General features: G+C 24.0%; 1 protein-coding gene across 1 annotated transcript; it reads right to left on the bottom strand.

Moving 5' to 3' along the window:
* Positions 1–2,028: 2,028 nt before the first annotated feature.
* On the bottom strand, positions 2,029–12,062 carry LOC145828894 (ficolin-3-like). The gene is made up of 5 exons (XM_082936640.1): positions 11,897–12,062; positions 10,958–11,076; positions 10,126–10,207; positions 9,743–9,842; positions 2,029–2,062 (listed from the first exon to the last, which is right to left on the bottom strand). Exons 1-5 carry the CDS (start codon positions 12,060–12,062, stop codon positions 2,029–2,031), a joined length of 501 nt encoding a protein of 166 aa, XP_082792766.1.
* Positions 12,063–14,152: the final 2,090 nt, after the last annotated feature.

The following is a 14,152-nucleotide window of genomic DNA, read 5'->3' as shown; positions in this document are numbered from 1 at the left end:
AAAAAATAGTGATAACTTATAAAACTTTACAAGTTCGAATTTATAATCATTGATTATATAGTTTTAACGTAATAGTACAACTGCTTATACCGTTGAGTACAATAATTTAATAACAAAACTTAAATTACTTTTACAACTGAAATAACTACTAATATATGATGACTTTATCAGCTGGGCGCCTTGGCAGACGCCTGTAATCTAGCTGCTAGGAAGCTTAAAATAGTGGACAACATTACTTAAATAAAACGCCCACCGTGTATAATATAAAAGTCACTGCGTCAATGGAATAAACAGTATTTCTCACCTGGTAATGTTGAACACATTTTGTTTTCAAAACTTATATATCTTTTAAAAAAAGTTATGAAATAGATATTAATGTAGTCTTGAAAAACATTTTAAACGTAATTTTCTTTTTATTAAACTATAGAAGGTTCTTTATTACTAACTAAGCAAATGTATATAAATATTCTTATTGTGCTTGTATACTTTTAACTTAAAACGTAAAAATATTTAGATGATAGTTTTTGCTTGTATATATAAACAAAAAGTAAGTTTTATTATATTGGTTGTTTAGGTATGTTGAACTAAATATCTATTCAGCTTGGCTTTTTTACAGTCATGGTTTAATAATATTTAAAAATATTTATAGTAACTCAAAAGCTTATAAATTGTAGCAATAAAGCTAGTAGCGTGTATAAGTTTTAATGTAATACATTTAATTTTTTATAAATTTGTTTTGAGGGTAATAACTAGAGTTCTTAAGTTAAATTTAATGAGATAAAAAAAGAACTTTTTAAAACTTTAATTAATTCCTTTCATAAAACTATAACATGTAATCACATTACTAAAAATCTTCATTTGTGATTGAACTTTTTTTTGAAATTCAATCGTTTCACTTAGTTTAACATCACTAATTTTTTTTTTGCTAAATATAGTCTATAATTCTTATAGTTAACAGTACAACTATAAACATTTTTATTTTCATTAAGAAACTTATGTAAGCTTGAAAAGTGTTAGCTTTGGTTTTCAATAGTAAACAAATATTAAAACAATTGCACCAGTGTAGTTTTACCAAAATATAAAAATTAATCAAATCAGTTTCTACATATTACGTTTTTTTGTGTATACGCAGCTAAATAAGTACTTATACTTTAATCAGTTATCAGCTGAGCGCTTTGGCAGGCGCCTGTAATCTAGTTGCTTAGAAGCTAGAAATGGTGACGACTTTACTAAATTAAAACGCTGATAATTATAACCGTGTTAATATTCAACAAATAAGTGTAAACATTGTTATAATTTTAAAAAGGTATTTGTCGAAACCATTTTTTTAATTAAAAATTAATCATACTATTTTTATACACCTTAATGTGTTAAGAAATATCTAAATAAGTAACAAAGCTTACTCTGAACTAAAGTTTACTTTTGTACATATCTTTTTCTTGATATTTCTATTAAAACAGAATAAAAACAAATCAGTTAAAAAATATGAAAAGTTTCGTAAACTTTGTATAAACGTATGTTAAAACTTTAAATTTATTAAATATAATTCACTAACCATAATTAATTTGGGGTTTAAATGCAAAAAAAACATTTATCAGTCAACTATACGTTTTACTAAAAACAAAAAACAAAATTCTCAATTTTTTGTTTTAAATAAAAACTATTAGTCCTAGACATTACGTTAAACTGTTTTGGTGTATGACTCGATAACCGAAAGGTTTTTTCGTGCACCAGGTCCTTGGACTAAACGTTTTGAGCGTTTTTTGTCGTTCAATAAACAATATGTATTACTAGAGTTATATTTTTATACCCAACTTGAAAATACATTGTAAGTACAAGTGAATGCTTCAAAAAAATAACTAAAAAAATATAAATTACTGTAAAGAAGCATTATTATTTATTATTTAATCTGTAAAATATTGGTTTTTTACTTGAAGTAACACTAATTACTTGTAATACAAAATGTCACTGATTAAAAGTTTCTTCACTAAAACTTATAATTCTTATAATTATAAAGTACGCTTGCGTTTACTCTCTATCAGCTGGGCGCTTTCGCAGGCGCCTGTAATTTAACTGCTTAAAAGCTTGAATTGTGTAACAGCATTACTTTATTTAACAGAGGACAAAATTCATTTCTCAGGCATAATAAAAAAATATGAAATTTATTGCTTATTGTGTGTTAGTAACGCTAGACCCGTTTTATTTTTAAACAATTTTTTGTATTTTTTAAACTAAAGATTATAAAGTATAGTAAATAAATATTACTTTTTCTTTAAACTAAGTGTTTTGTGAAGAAAGTAATGAACTGAACATAATTTTATGTAAAAAATCAATAATATATGATCAAAAGTTTTTAGTTAACTAATAAAAAAACAAAGATAAATAACATATTCAAACTAGTTGTTTATAAACATTTCCTGATAGTTTTTTACATGAAACTAAACTTATAGCTGACAGTTTCTTCATGTATAATCAAACTGAAGCTTTTATTTTAGAGTTTATGTGTATAATTTGTTTTAAGTCCTATCTATATTTATTGTAACATATTTCATGAAAAGCTTCAAATTAAATATTAGAATGTAAACTTAGCTTAAATTTTTTCAAAATAAAAGTATGTTTATTTGATTCATAGTATTAAATCTTGTATAAATATTATTTCGTTTATACTTGTAGTTTTAAACGATCAACACATTTCTTAAAAATATCTTAATCTAAATTACTTAAAAAAATTAATGACTGTAGAATTTAACATTTGAAAACGTATTAAAAGTCAATCAACGTTATAATTTTATAAAGTTGTTTTGAAAATTAAAATTTATAATGTAAAAATAGTATAAATTTTAGACATTTTCGGTGCTATATAAATTATTTAGAAAAATTCAACTAAAATTCTGTTACAAAACAAAACTAAATTAAATTATAGTTAAAATATTTTATCCTGGGCGGTTTAAAAGAGCCAAATACTTTAAGTTTAGTTCTAAGAAATCTATTGGTTATCATCGCTAGTTGACTAAATACGACTTTGAACTTTCATACTGAATAACATTTAGTTTGATTAGAATGTTGAATGTTTAGTCTTACCTGCATTAAAAATTTGATTTTTTCTTAGTAAATAGAGTGCTAAATGTTGTTAAGCCACCATCTGAAATTAGTAAAGGCAAATTTATGTGTATTATTTGAACATTCTGTTTATTATTTAAAGTTTGAGAAAATTAGTTATCCACACTTACTTTAGTTTAACATTATAATATTTTGAACACTAATTTCATTAAGACATTTTTTTTACAGTTTATTATAAACTAGCTATTTAAATTCCTCTTATCAACAACAATATAACTTCAGGGGTACATAATAGTGTTTTCACGTACTTAAGCAGGTCAGGGTAGTATAAACTTTTTTTATAGCTCAGGCCTATTTAAACTAACTTATGTCAGTTTAAACTTACACGAAAACTTACTCAAACTAGTGTAAACATTTTAAAAATCTCAGAATGACACAGGCTAGTTTGGAAATATTAACTATGTTTTTTTTTCTAATTTATCTTCTTTTTTCTTAAAGGATTTTTTGTAAATATTTAAACGCTTTTAGGTTATTATTCTTAACTAGAATAGTTATTAAGATTTTCGCTCATACTAGTTTTTTTCTTACTTTTACTAAAATATCAGGCTTGCTTAATAAAGCCTAGTAGGCTTGTTTTCGCTTACTTAGGCTAACGCAAATATAGATCAGAATGGTATATACCAACAACTTTTTAAATAACTTTTTAAATTTTTTTGCAGAAAGTTTTTCACAAATTAAATGTGCAAAAAACTATTTAATATGCATTTAATAATATAAGATAGTTCATATAAAATGTTTAATCGTGTCTATTTTGTTACAATTAAATGCGATAAACTTTGACATGAATCACTAAAATAATAAGAAAATCGCTTGTTAAACAAAAAAAAAAATAAAGTTAACAATTTTGATATAATTAATTTACTATAATTAATTTATTATACACTTTTGCAGGCGCCTGCAATATAACTACCAAGAAGCTTGAAATGGTGGGTATTTATGAAAACTATTCATAATTTACCTTTTTATTACTATATGTCGTACCCGTTTACCCATTTTAAATGAAGTTGATATGTTTAACTTTTTAAATTGATAAAAAATTGTAAAATAATTTTTTTTTTTTAAACTTCAAGTTATTTTTTGAAATAAATAAACATTTATAATTATAACCTTTCTTTGAAAATATCTTTAATTGATTTTTCAGATTTATTCTTTATCATCTTTCTACAATTTTATCTGATCAAGTTAACAAAAATACCCGTGCTATAGTCTACAGATTTTTTTTTCAGAATTTGTAAATTAAACTGATTAGTCCTTTGTTTATTTTTCCACTTGTTTTTTGAACTGAAGTTTTTCCGCTTGAGTGCGAAAGTACTTTTCGTTTGTTGTTTCAGATTTCTTAATTGAAATGTTTTGAAAAACTTTTGTCGCGGTCAACACCAAAGCTGAGATCTTTTTAAAATAAATAATAAAATTCAACACACTACCAACTTCAACAATAATTTTTGTTGATTGTTTGCTAAGTTTATTATTTATCGCTAAAAACCAAAAACTCTTTTTTCTTTCTTGTTTCAAACTACGTAGTACATTTTCCTTGATATTTCTGTGTCATTTAAATAAATTTAAATTCTTGTTATTTTGAATATTGTTTGAAAAAAGAAAACTCTAGAACTACTTAGTTTGAAACTAAGCTACACTTGATTATTTAAAAGAGTCTTCAATCTACAATTAGTTATAAATTTATTAGAATTGTTATTAAAAATCCAAAAAACTACCCTTACAGACTGAATTTACCTTGAGTTATCTTTTATGTGTTGCTACCTTGCTTAAGTATGTTAATATTAAACTCAATAAATATGTTATGACTCAAAATGCTTTGAGTCGTCTTAATTTTTTTGGTCATTTTTACAATTTATAAAAAAAAATTGGCTATAGAATATCATTTTATTGAATATGGAACAGCAACATCTTCATCATGATTTATAAAAAAAAGATAAGGATCTTTATAAAGTTTCAACATACCCTGAATTTCTTTAAATAACATCATACTGGCCTAAAGTCATGTCTATTAAAATTTTGAAGGTGCTACAACTTCATAATATTAGGGTTGCCAAATAACCTTGTTTCATGAAAAAGATTTTAATCAAAAATTTAGGCCAAAAAAATTTATAAGTCCTAGGATTTGAAATATTTTGACAAAAAAAAAACTTGAATTTTAAACTAAAATCATTAAAAAACTACGAGAGTTCAAGAAACTAAAAACATTTTAACATATGTGGTAATAAATTTTTTTAATGACTCGACAAAGTTTCATACAAAATTTTCTTTTTTATTCCATATCAAAAGATCTAAATCAAAAAAAAAAACACCATAGGTAGCTTAACGATATTTTTTTCATGTTGTTATACTATTTAAGATAGTTTTTTACCTAAAACTTAAACTTAAAATAAAACAGTATCTTGTACTTTTAAATTTCTGAAATAAAATAAGAAAACCTGGAAGATATTTCTTGGAAACATATGGCAACCCTAGGTCATTAGTATACTCGGAATAACTTAAAATTTAAGAGTTCTGCAAATATCAGTATTACGCTAATCAGTGTGGTTTTTTAAATTTCAGGGTAGTTTTATTTACATTATTAAAATATAATTTATTATAATCTTAAATGAAATTTTGTTCTTCAAGTTTCAATACTATAATGATATATATGAAATATCTGTGAAAAAAATTATCCATTTATGTATTAAATATTTTTTAAGTACTTTTAGAATACTTAGAATTACAAGAGCGTTCTTTTAGGATGTTTTTTTTTTGACCAATAGAATGACAATCTTTACTTCGAGAAAATCTTGCAAAACATTTTTGTACCTTCGTACGAGTTCTAAAATACTGTTTTGTTCTCCTAGAAACTTGAACCAATTTAGGTTATTTGAAAGCGTTTTGAAAAAATAAATAGTAAAATTGTTTTTAGACAAGAATAAGAATTTACTCAAAACTTTTATCAAAATTTTGAAAAATACCATTTACTTACTTTTTTGTATATTCTGATTGATTTCTAATTTATTCTTATTTTTTAATTGTCTAAAAATCGTTAAAATGTTTTTAAAATACTCAATTTTTATTTTCTTCTTCTCGGAAGTACTTTACTTGAGTTGAAAACCAGTATATGTCTTGAATTACAAAATGTTTTACTACTATCATAAGTAGATAAATACAACCTAATACAAATAAATAGAATATTTAACATTCTTTCATTTTTAAGTATATATTTAAAAATTGTTTAAAAAACTTATTTTTCGGTGTTTTTAATTACCGGGTTTATTTTAAGTTTTAATTTTGTAAATAGTTTAGACCCAGCAACTTGACATTTTATTTTTAATAAAAAAACATAAATTATAATCTAGAAATAACATTAAAACTAATAATTTTCAGTTAAAATATCTATACAATAACTAACAGTATTTTAAATTACAAAAAGAGTAGTTTTAAAAATTTGCGAAAATAAAAAAAACCTAGCAAAATAAGTTTTTGTTTCCGGTTACAAAAATTTTAACTACTTGTACAACTTAAAAATTAAAATGATATTATACTACAGTATTTAGACATTTGACTAATCTAAAATATAATATTGCATTACTTTAACATATATTGGTAAACAACACGAAACAATATACTTTTCATGGCTCAGTAAGTTTTCAAACAAACTTAACAAGTAAGCATGCATGAAATACAAACAATTTAGTATAATTATAAAGCTGTTTTAAAGTTAACTAATTATAAACTTCCGTATATCGCGTAGTGAATGTTATAGTGACGCCACAATTTATAATTTTAAAAACAATGTGCAAATTATGTACACGTAAATCAATATTGTTCGTTTCTAATTTAAGATATAATCCGTTCATTTTATTTTAAGTTTTTTAAACAGGTATGAGAATCATAAAAACAAGCTTTTAATGAACTGTTATAACCTTTAATTCAAAGTTACCGTGTAAGGTATTTAAAACATATACGTAAACTTTAAATTGTGAAGTTTCATTGTTTTAAGTTTGTATTAAAATTATTTAAAGTTTTAATTTGCAATATTTATTGCATTTTGAAATTGTTATCAATTAAATTTTGATATGTAAACAAAACTAAACTACCTTTTATATTTATTGCAGTTTGTAAAATCATCTTTATATGCTTAGAAACTTTAATTTTTTTAAGAACCATAACTTTTTAGTGAACTTTTACATTGTACCTAGTCAACTTTACGATTAACAACTTCAACACAGGTTTTTATACTAAGTTACTATACTGCCTACATTATAAATTTTAATCAGTAATAAACAATTACCGAAACCTAGATAAAATATTATAAGCTTTTTAAGTTGAAGTAGTTAAAAAAAATTATTACAATCACTTTTAAAATTAACGCACAATTAGTTTTACTATCGCTCTCTGCAAAGTGCAGTGACGTAACGTGTGTGAATCATATAAAAGTTTTCAAACGCAGAAAATTAAATATAGACTGCTTTTGGAAACAATATTGCTCAAGTATTACCTATCGGGAAAGATCAATTTAAAAGCCTTCATTTAACAAGGTTTAAAACATTAGTTTATAATACATATACTACTTTGATATGTATATTTTGGCTTCTATAAATTTAATATGTTTAAACCTTCGTTTTTGCACCAAGATTAAAAGCTTTTATTTGTATTTGTTTTTTGTTTGTTGAAGTATTTGTTTTTATATATATTAAGGTTTGGTATTTAATTAACTTATCTTAATTACTTTGTGACGAAACAGTTTAACTTTTTTTTTTTCTCTAAATTTGATTAAAACTGTTTAATCTATTTTATTAAAACTTTAATCTTCATATTTGTCATCTGTATATTTTTTAATAAAATTCATATTTTATTATTTTCAGAAAAACAAACCATCAAAAAAATAATTTAGTTTGACTTAGTTTAGCTTTACTAATAAGTTTATCGTTTTAAAGTGGTTAATTAATACGGTTTACTTCGATGATTGTAAAAACTTTTATGAAGTTATTATGACGTTAATCTCCACATTTATTAAATTTAAAGTAGTTGGTGAATTACACAACATTTCTTATTGATTTAAGCAAATGATTTTTTTTTTCGATATAGTTTTAAGTTCACTTTAACTGTAAATTTTTAGCACTATTTTATGATCTTTTAAAATATTTTTGTTTTTGTACAACTTACTTTGGTCTGGTTACATGACAATTCAAATTCGGACAATTCAAATTCCGACAACTCAAATTCTTAAAAAAATAATTAGAAGACTATATCTCAAAAAATAATTGAAATTTGAGAAAAATAAAAAATGCTTATGTAGACCTTATTAATATCTACAAGCCACTTTTTATTTTTTGCAAAACCTTAAATACTTTTTAAGATATTTTAAAACTACTAAAAATAACTATGTTTTTTACTTTATTTAAACCATATACCAAAAAGTATTCAATGTTTTGCAAAAAGAAAAAAAATTGCTTGAAGATATTAATAGGACTTACATATGTATTTTTTATATTTGACAAATAGACACTACTTTTTTAGTTGTGGCCCTTTCAATTTTTTTTTAAGAATTTGAATTGTCGGAATTTGAATTGTCCGAATTTGAATAGTCGTGCACCCCTTTGGTCTAACATATATAATTTTTTCATTTTGTAAACATCGTATTTTATAAATGCACATTCGTTTGCAATTGATTTCTACTTTAAACTTAAAAAAAACTATCAGAGTTTACTAAACTACTTTTTAAACACATTTATGTTAAAAACTATGTCAAAAAATTTAAAAAACATATTGCAGCTTGAACATGCAAAAATTAATACATTTAAATGCATATGTAAATAACAATACAAATTTTAAATGTGAAAATCGCGTTTTAAAGCATAAACAGAAGTAAAACTGTGAAAAAAGTTAACTTTAAACAACTCGCACTATAGTTCAAGGGAAGTCAATGTAAAAATATTTTTCAAGTTAATTTGAAGTTTGTAGTGACGTCATATTTTGAATACGGCATTTTTTTTTTGCTACGCATTGAAACAAACTAATGATATTTTTACTTCCACTATGCTGTCGCTCTATAAACCCATTGCTTTGATTTATGATGCCTTTTAAGTAAGGTTAATGTACGGTATTAAAAACTGAATTAACTAGATTTTGTTAAAAATCAGTAAAACTACATCAGAGCCAAAGCGAGAACAAGTATTTTTAGCAAAAACTTTAAACTTGTTTTACGAATGTTTTTCAATGCATTTGTATAATTGGCATATATTACACGTGTTCTATACAAACTATATTATACTAACAAATATTCTATCTTCTTTCGCATATAAAATTTAGTTGCTTAGCGTTGTATTTGTTTTAAAAATAAAAAGTTTTATTTAAAACTGATAAATAAAGTTATTGACTAAAAGACTTTGCATTATACCTTGTTCAAAACCAAAATTTTTGTTTAACAATTACTTGAAATTTAGAAACAGTTAGGTGGTTTCAGACAAACATTTTATTAAATGTATTTTTTATTATTTATTTGGTTTAAACATAACTAAAATATAAGTAAACAAAAATATTAAAGTGATCTAGGCATTAACGTTAGTTATTAAAAAACAAGTTACTTTATTTGTTTTGAAGAATAAATAAATAAAATGTTTTAAAACAGACTAACTTATACTCAGCATATTTTTCTTCTCCTTTAAAACTTGTCATCTCAATTCTGAGTTGGTAATTTCTTCCATCGTTGGTTATTTTGCTGATTGTTTTCAAACCTGTAACGTATAGTTTTACATTGGTGAAAATGTTACCTGCGTTGATTTAAAAATGAATTCTTTAAAGGAAGTCTGACTTTTTATAATATAAATCGTACAGCTTTAAATGATGTGGTCTACATGTAATGTTGTTTTACTATACTATTGTTTAACTTCATCTATTATTAATTTTTACCATCAGTTGCAGCATACAAATAACAAAAATGTTAGCTTTAATGTTTTTAATTTAGTTAAATGTTTAAACTCATTATTTTATATTGTTACACAAATCAGTATTTCTTACTAAGCCAGAATTCTCCATTGATTTCTCCGAAGAAGTTTTCGTAAGACGTCCAACTCCTATTAAATTCAACAGATCCGTTAATCTGTTATGAAAAACCTGCGAACAAAAAAGCTATTTATTTATCAATCTATCTATTGTATAAACTTACTGAATAATGTTAAAATATAAATTTATTATAATATTTGCTGTACGAACGTCGAACCTTTTGTGAATCACCTTAAATGTTATGAAAAATGATAAATAAATAAGAAGTACGTAAAAACTAAATAGCTGTACAACAATTTGTCTTTACAGGAAAGTAAAATTATTTACACCGTACATTTATAAAACTCCAATTTTAATAAGTAGATATACTCAAAATATTAATAATTTATTAAATTGACACTCAACTTATTTTGTCTACTCATTAAAATAAGGTAAATAAATTAGAAGATAAAAACTATCAAATAACTAGCTCGACTACTTTACTGCTAGTATTTTGCTTCTTCTTAATTATAAACAAGTCAATATAATTGTTTTAAACCATGACGAAAATTACAAAAAATTATTAGATTTTTGTAACTAAAACTTTTTTTTTTTTTTTTGTAACGTTTATTTTTAATAATTGTACATGTTTTTGTTTTATTAATACAAAACAAAAACAATGATATAAACAAATAAGTATTTCTATCTTTTTTTTTTAAATTTTCGACTGTTTGCGTAAAAAAATATTTGAAACATCGCAACGCAAATATTAAAGTATATAAACTTAAAAAATAAAGTTTTTAAAGTCAATACTCGTATACTTAAAGCCTTTAGTAAGTTTTAGTAAAGTGATTAATTTAGTACTAACAATCCATCCTCCGTTAGCAGAGCTCATTTCACAAAACAGGTTTACGTGTTTCTCACCAACTAGAAATTTGTAAACTCCTGAATTTCTACTCATACCCGGTATTTGTGACGATTGACAATCTGTAAAAGTATTTTGTTTTTAGTTTTGTAGTTTAATTTAGGTATACATAATACATCAAAATCTTAAATACACTTGTGTTTTAAATTGTATTTGTTTATATTCACAAATGTTGTTCAACTATCGTTTGAGGAAATATATTGCATTTAAACAAAAAATGTTCAACTATCTCTCCTTACAAACTTTGGCAATCTTTAACAATAACTATTGTGTATTAAAAAATCGTAGCTTAATTAAAATTATATTGTTAATCTGTGGAATAAATTTGTTTTATGTTTTTGAATAATTTGTTTTGAAAAATTTCAAAGTTTATAAATAGTATTTATTGTTCAATGTTAAACAAAAAAGTTATTGTATGGGTTTATAAACATAAAATAATTTATATTTATATGAAAAGTAAAGCTGTTTTTTTGAATCATTAAAAAACTTTACTAGATTTGCAAGTTAACTTGGTAATTCAAAAAACTGAATTAATTAATAAAAAATAATTTGAGTAACTATACTAAATCCCATAAATGCAAAAATATTTACTTTATTTTATTTATTATATTTTTTCTTAATTGGCTTTTTTGAAAACAGTCTATTATTTTATTAGTTTTAGGGATTTATTTTGTCCTTACACTTTAAATAGTATTTGACCTTTGCTGAGTACGGTATTATTTTTATTAAAATATCTTAAGTTGTATTTCTTATCTCCTTATACTAAATTAGTCTTTTAAATTTTTTTTAATATCTTTCATAATTTTCTCATATTTTCATACATTTGAAAGCATGATAAACCGTTTGTAGATTGATGATTCAATTTTTTCGGTTGTTACTTACTGATGAGTCCTAACAAGGACGAAACTGATCTCAGTCTACCCAAAGCTTGTGGTTTGATGATTGAATTAGTATGACCAACCCTTTTGTTAAAATTGAGCTTGTCTCGGGACATACGAAAGTCCAGGATTTCGCTCTGGAAACTTTCGACGATGTTTTCGTTAATCATATTAAAAAAACATATATATTATTATAGACATTACGCTTATTTCGTATAACAGAACTTAAAACATATGTATATATCTATTTGTATATAGTTAGCAAACTTATTGTACGAAAAAAGCACAACATTCTATAAGGATAGGTGTTTATAATAGATATAATTAAAAGACATACCTTGCATAATAAAATAGTTTTCTATCTTTAGTAAAATATAAAAGTATCAAAAAACTTTAGAGACTAATAAAACTTTTAAAGTAAAAATATACTAATAAGACCAACAAGGATAAACAAAAACTCTAATGTGGATCAGCTAAGATTAAGAGTTACTTAGATCATTTGTGCAAATTTATTTTCTTAACCATCAAATTAATTATATTTCATAAAGTTATTCAAATGATATAAATTAACAGTTTTTACTTATCTTTTAGATATAAATTTGACAGTTTTATGTTTTAATTATAAATATTTGTAAATGCATACAAATATCTTTTAGTTGTTGATAGTTGAACAACAAATACTAAAAAAAAATTTAAAACGTTTTAATTATAAAAATTCAAAATAATTAAATGTATCATGAGTTTAAATTAAAGCTAAACTTACTATATGAAAAACGTTTACATTTTAACTTGTTAATTTACGTTTAAAATGACAAATAGTCTACACTATACAAAATTAATGCTGTTAATTTTTTATTTACGTATTAATTAGTTAACAGTTTTTAATATCTCATCTGTTTAAATCACTCAAAACACTATATACTTTTGGATTTAATATTAACAAAAAATCAAAAAGTTATATTACTAATTCAAAACATTGCTGAATATGTATTACATGAGTTTTAATGAAATAGTTTGAACCCTCTATTTATCGTTATAGCTTAAACAGACTTTCTAAGTTTCAATTTTAATTTTTTATTTACCAAACTATACATAAGAAAGTATGATATATCTCTATAAAAAATAATTTTCAATTAGTACTTGATTTTACTTTTAAAGACTCAATAAGTTGTAACTGTTTTATTCACAAACTATCTATATTAGTATAAATATATATTTAATGTATTGTAACAAACACTAACCCTGACTTGCGGATTTTGTATTTGTTATGATACATGAACATTTCACGTGGCAATTTTAGTGCAGTCAAGCGTGACTAATAGACAAATACATTGTAATTATATTGTAGTATATATATTGTTTTTCCTAACAAAATTTATATATTCTGATTGCTTTTTCAGTATCAGCTGCATTATTGAATTGTGATTGGCAGCTTATAATTCTTTAGTAGAATTAACTTGGTTAATCTATTGTGTTTTAGATAAACTATTCTATAAAGAGTTATACATTATAGTCTGACTCTTGTATTTTGTATTTGGTATTTCAAGTAGTTTAAATTATTTGGTGTTTATAATCATATTAACTACTTGTTCAGTTTGACACCTTCCAGGTGTTTTGTTAGTAAGTATATTTTTAAATAGTGTCGCAGTATTATTTGTGTGTTTTTATTTTGTATATAAATAGTACCATTTTCAATTTTCTGTCTGTTCTTATATTAAATAATTATGAGTAAAAATTGTGACGATCGCTCGGCCCTTCGGTACTTTCCCTAAACGGAGCCGGCGGTCGAGACTTCTCTGTTTCGCTAACAACGGGATCAGGCGCGTTGGCTGACTCAGAGCGAGTAGTCATTTTGGCCAATTTCTTGGCAACTTGTTTGGAATTCATATCGCGCTACTTATCGATTAATATACCGCGAATGAATGGTCAAGTAGTATAAGCTAAAACAACAAAAATGTATAAACACAATTATTTATTAAAAGAACTCACAACATAAAATATAAAACACCAAATACACTCTATAATCGTAAGTAAATGAACACAAGTATAATATAATACTAAACTAGCAAAAAGTAAACACTGACTTTTGTATATTTCGTCTATGCGATCAAGAAGCGCATGCGATACAAAAGCGACGTAATCGTTCATGCGTAGTATATATAGTGCTTTAACAATCCCTTTTTCCTAATTCTCTCAATTTATAACAGAGCATGTCTGTTAGACTGCTACACTCCGTCTAGCCCGAAGAAGAAATGACTGT

Source organism: Thalia democratica, chromosome 2, assembly GCF_965202585.1.
Source record: "Thalia democratica chromosome 2, ktThaDemo2.hap1.1, whole genome shotgun sequence".
NCBI lineage: Eukaryota > Metazoa > Chordata > Thaliacea > Salpida > Salpidae > Thalia > Thalia democratica.
This window is presented reverse-complemented; position numbering and strand designations above follow the sequence as displayed.

Excerpts from the sequence above, each read along its gene's own strand:
- LOC145828894 (XM_082936640.1), bottom strand. The coding sequence starts at position 12,062 with ATGATTAACGAAAACATCGTCGAAAGTTTCCAGAGCGAAATCCTGGAC. Across the intron at positions 9,843-10,125 it reads CAATGGAGAATTCTGGCTTA|GTTTGAAAACAATCAGCAAA; the intron begins GTAAGAAATACT and ends TATACGTTACAG. Across the intron at positions 2,063-9,742 it reads GAAAAATATGCTGAGTATAA|GCGCCTGCGAAAGCGCCCAG; the intron begins GTTAGTCTGTTT and ends GTTAAATTACAG.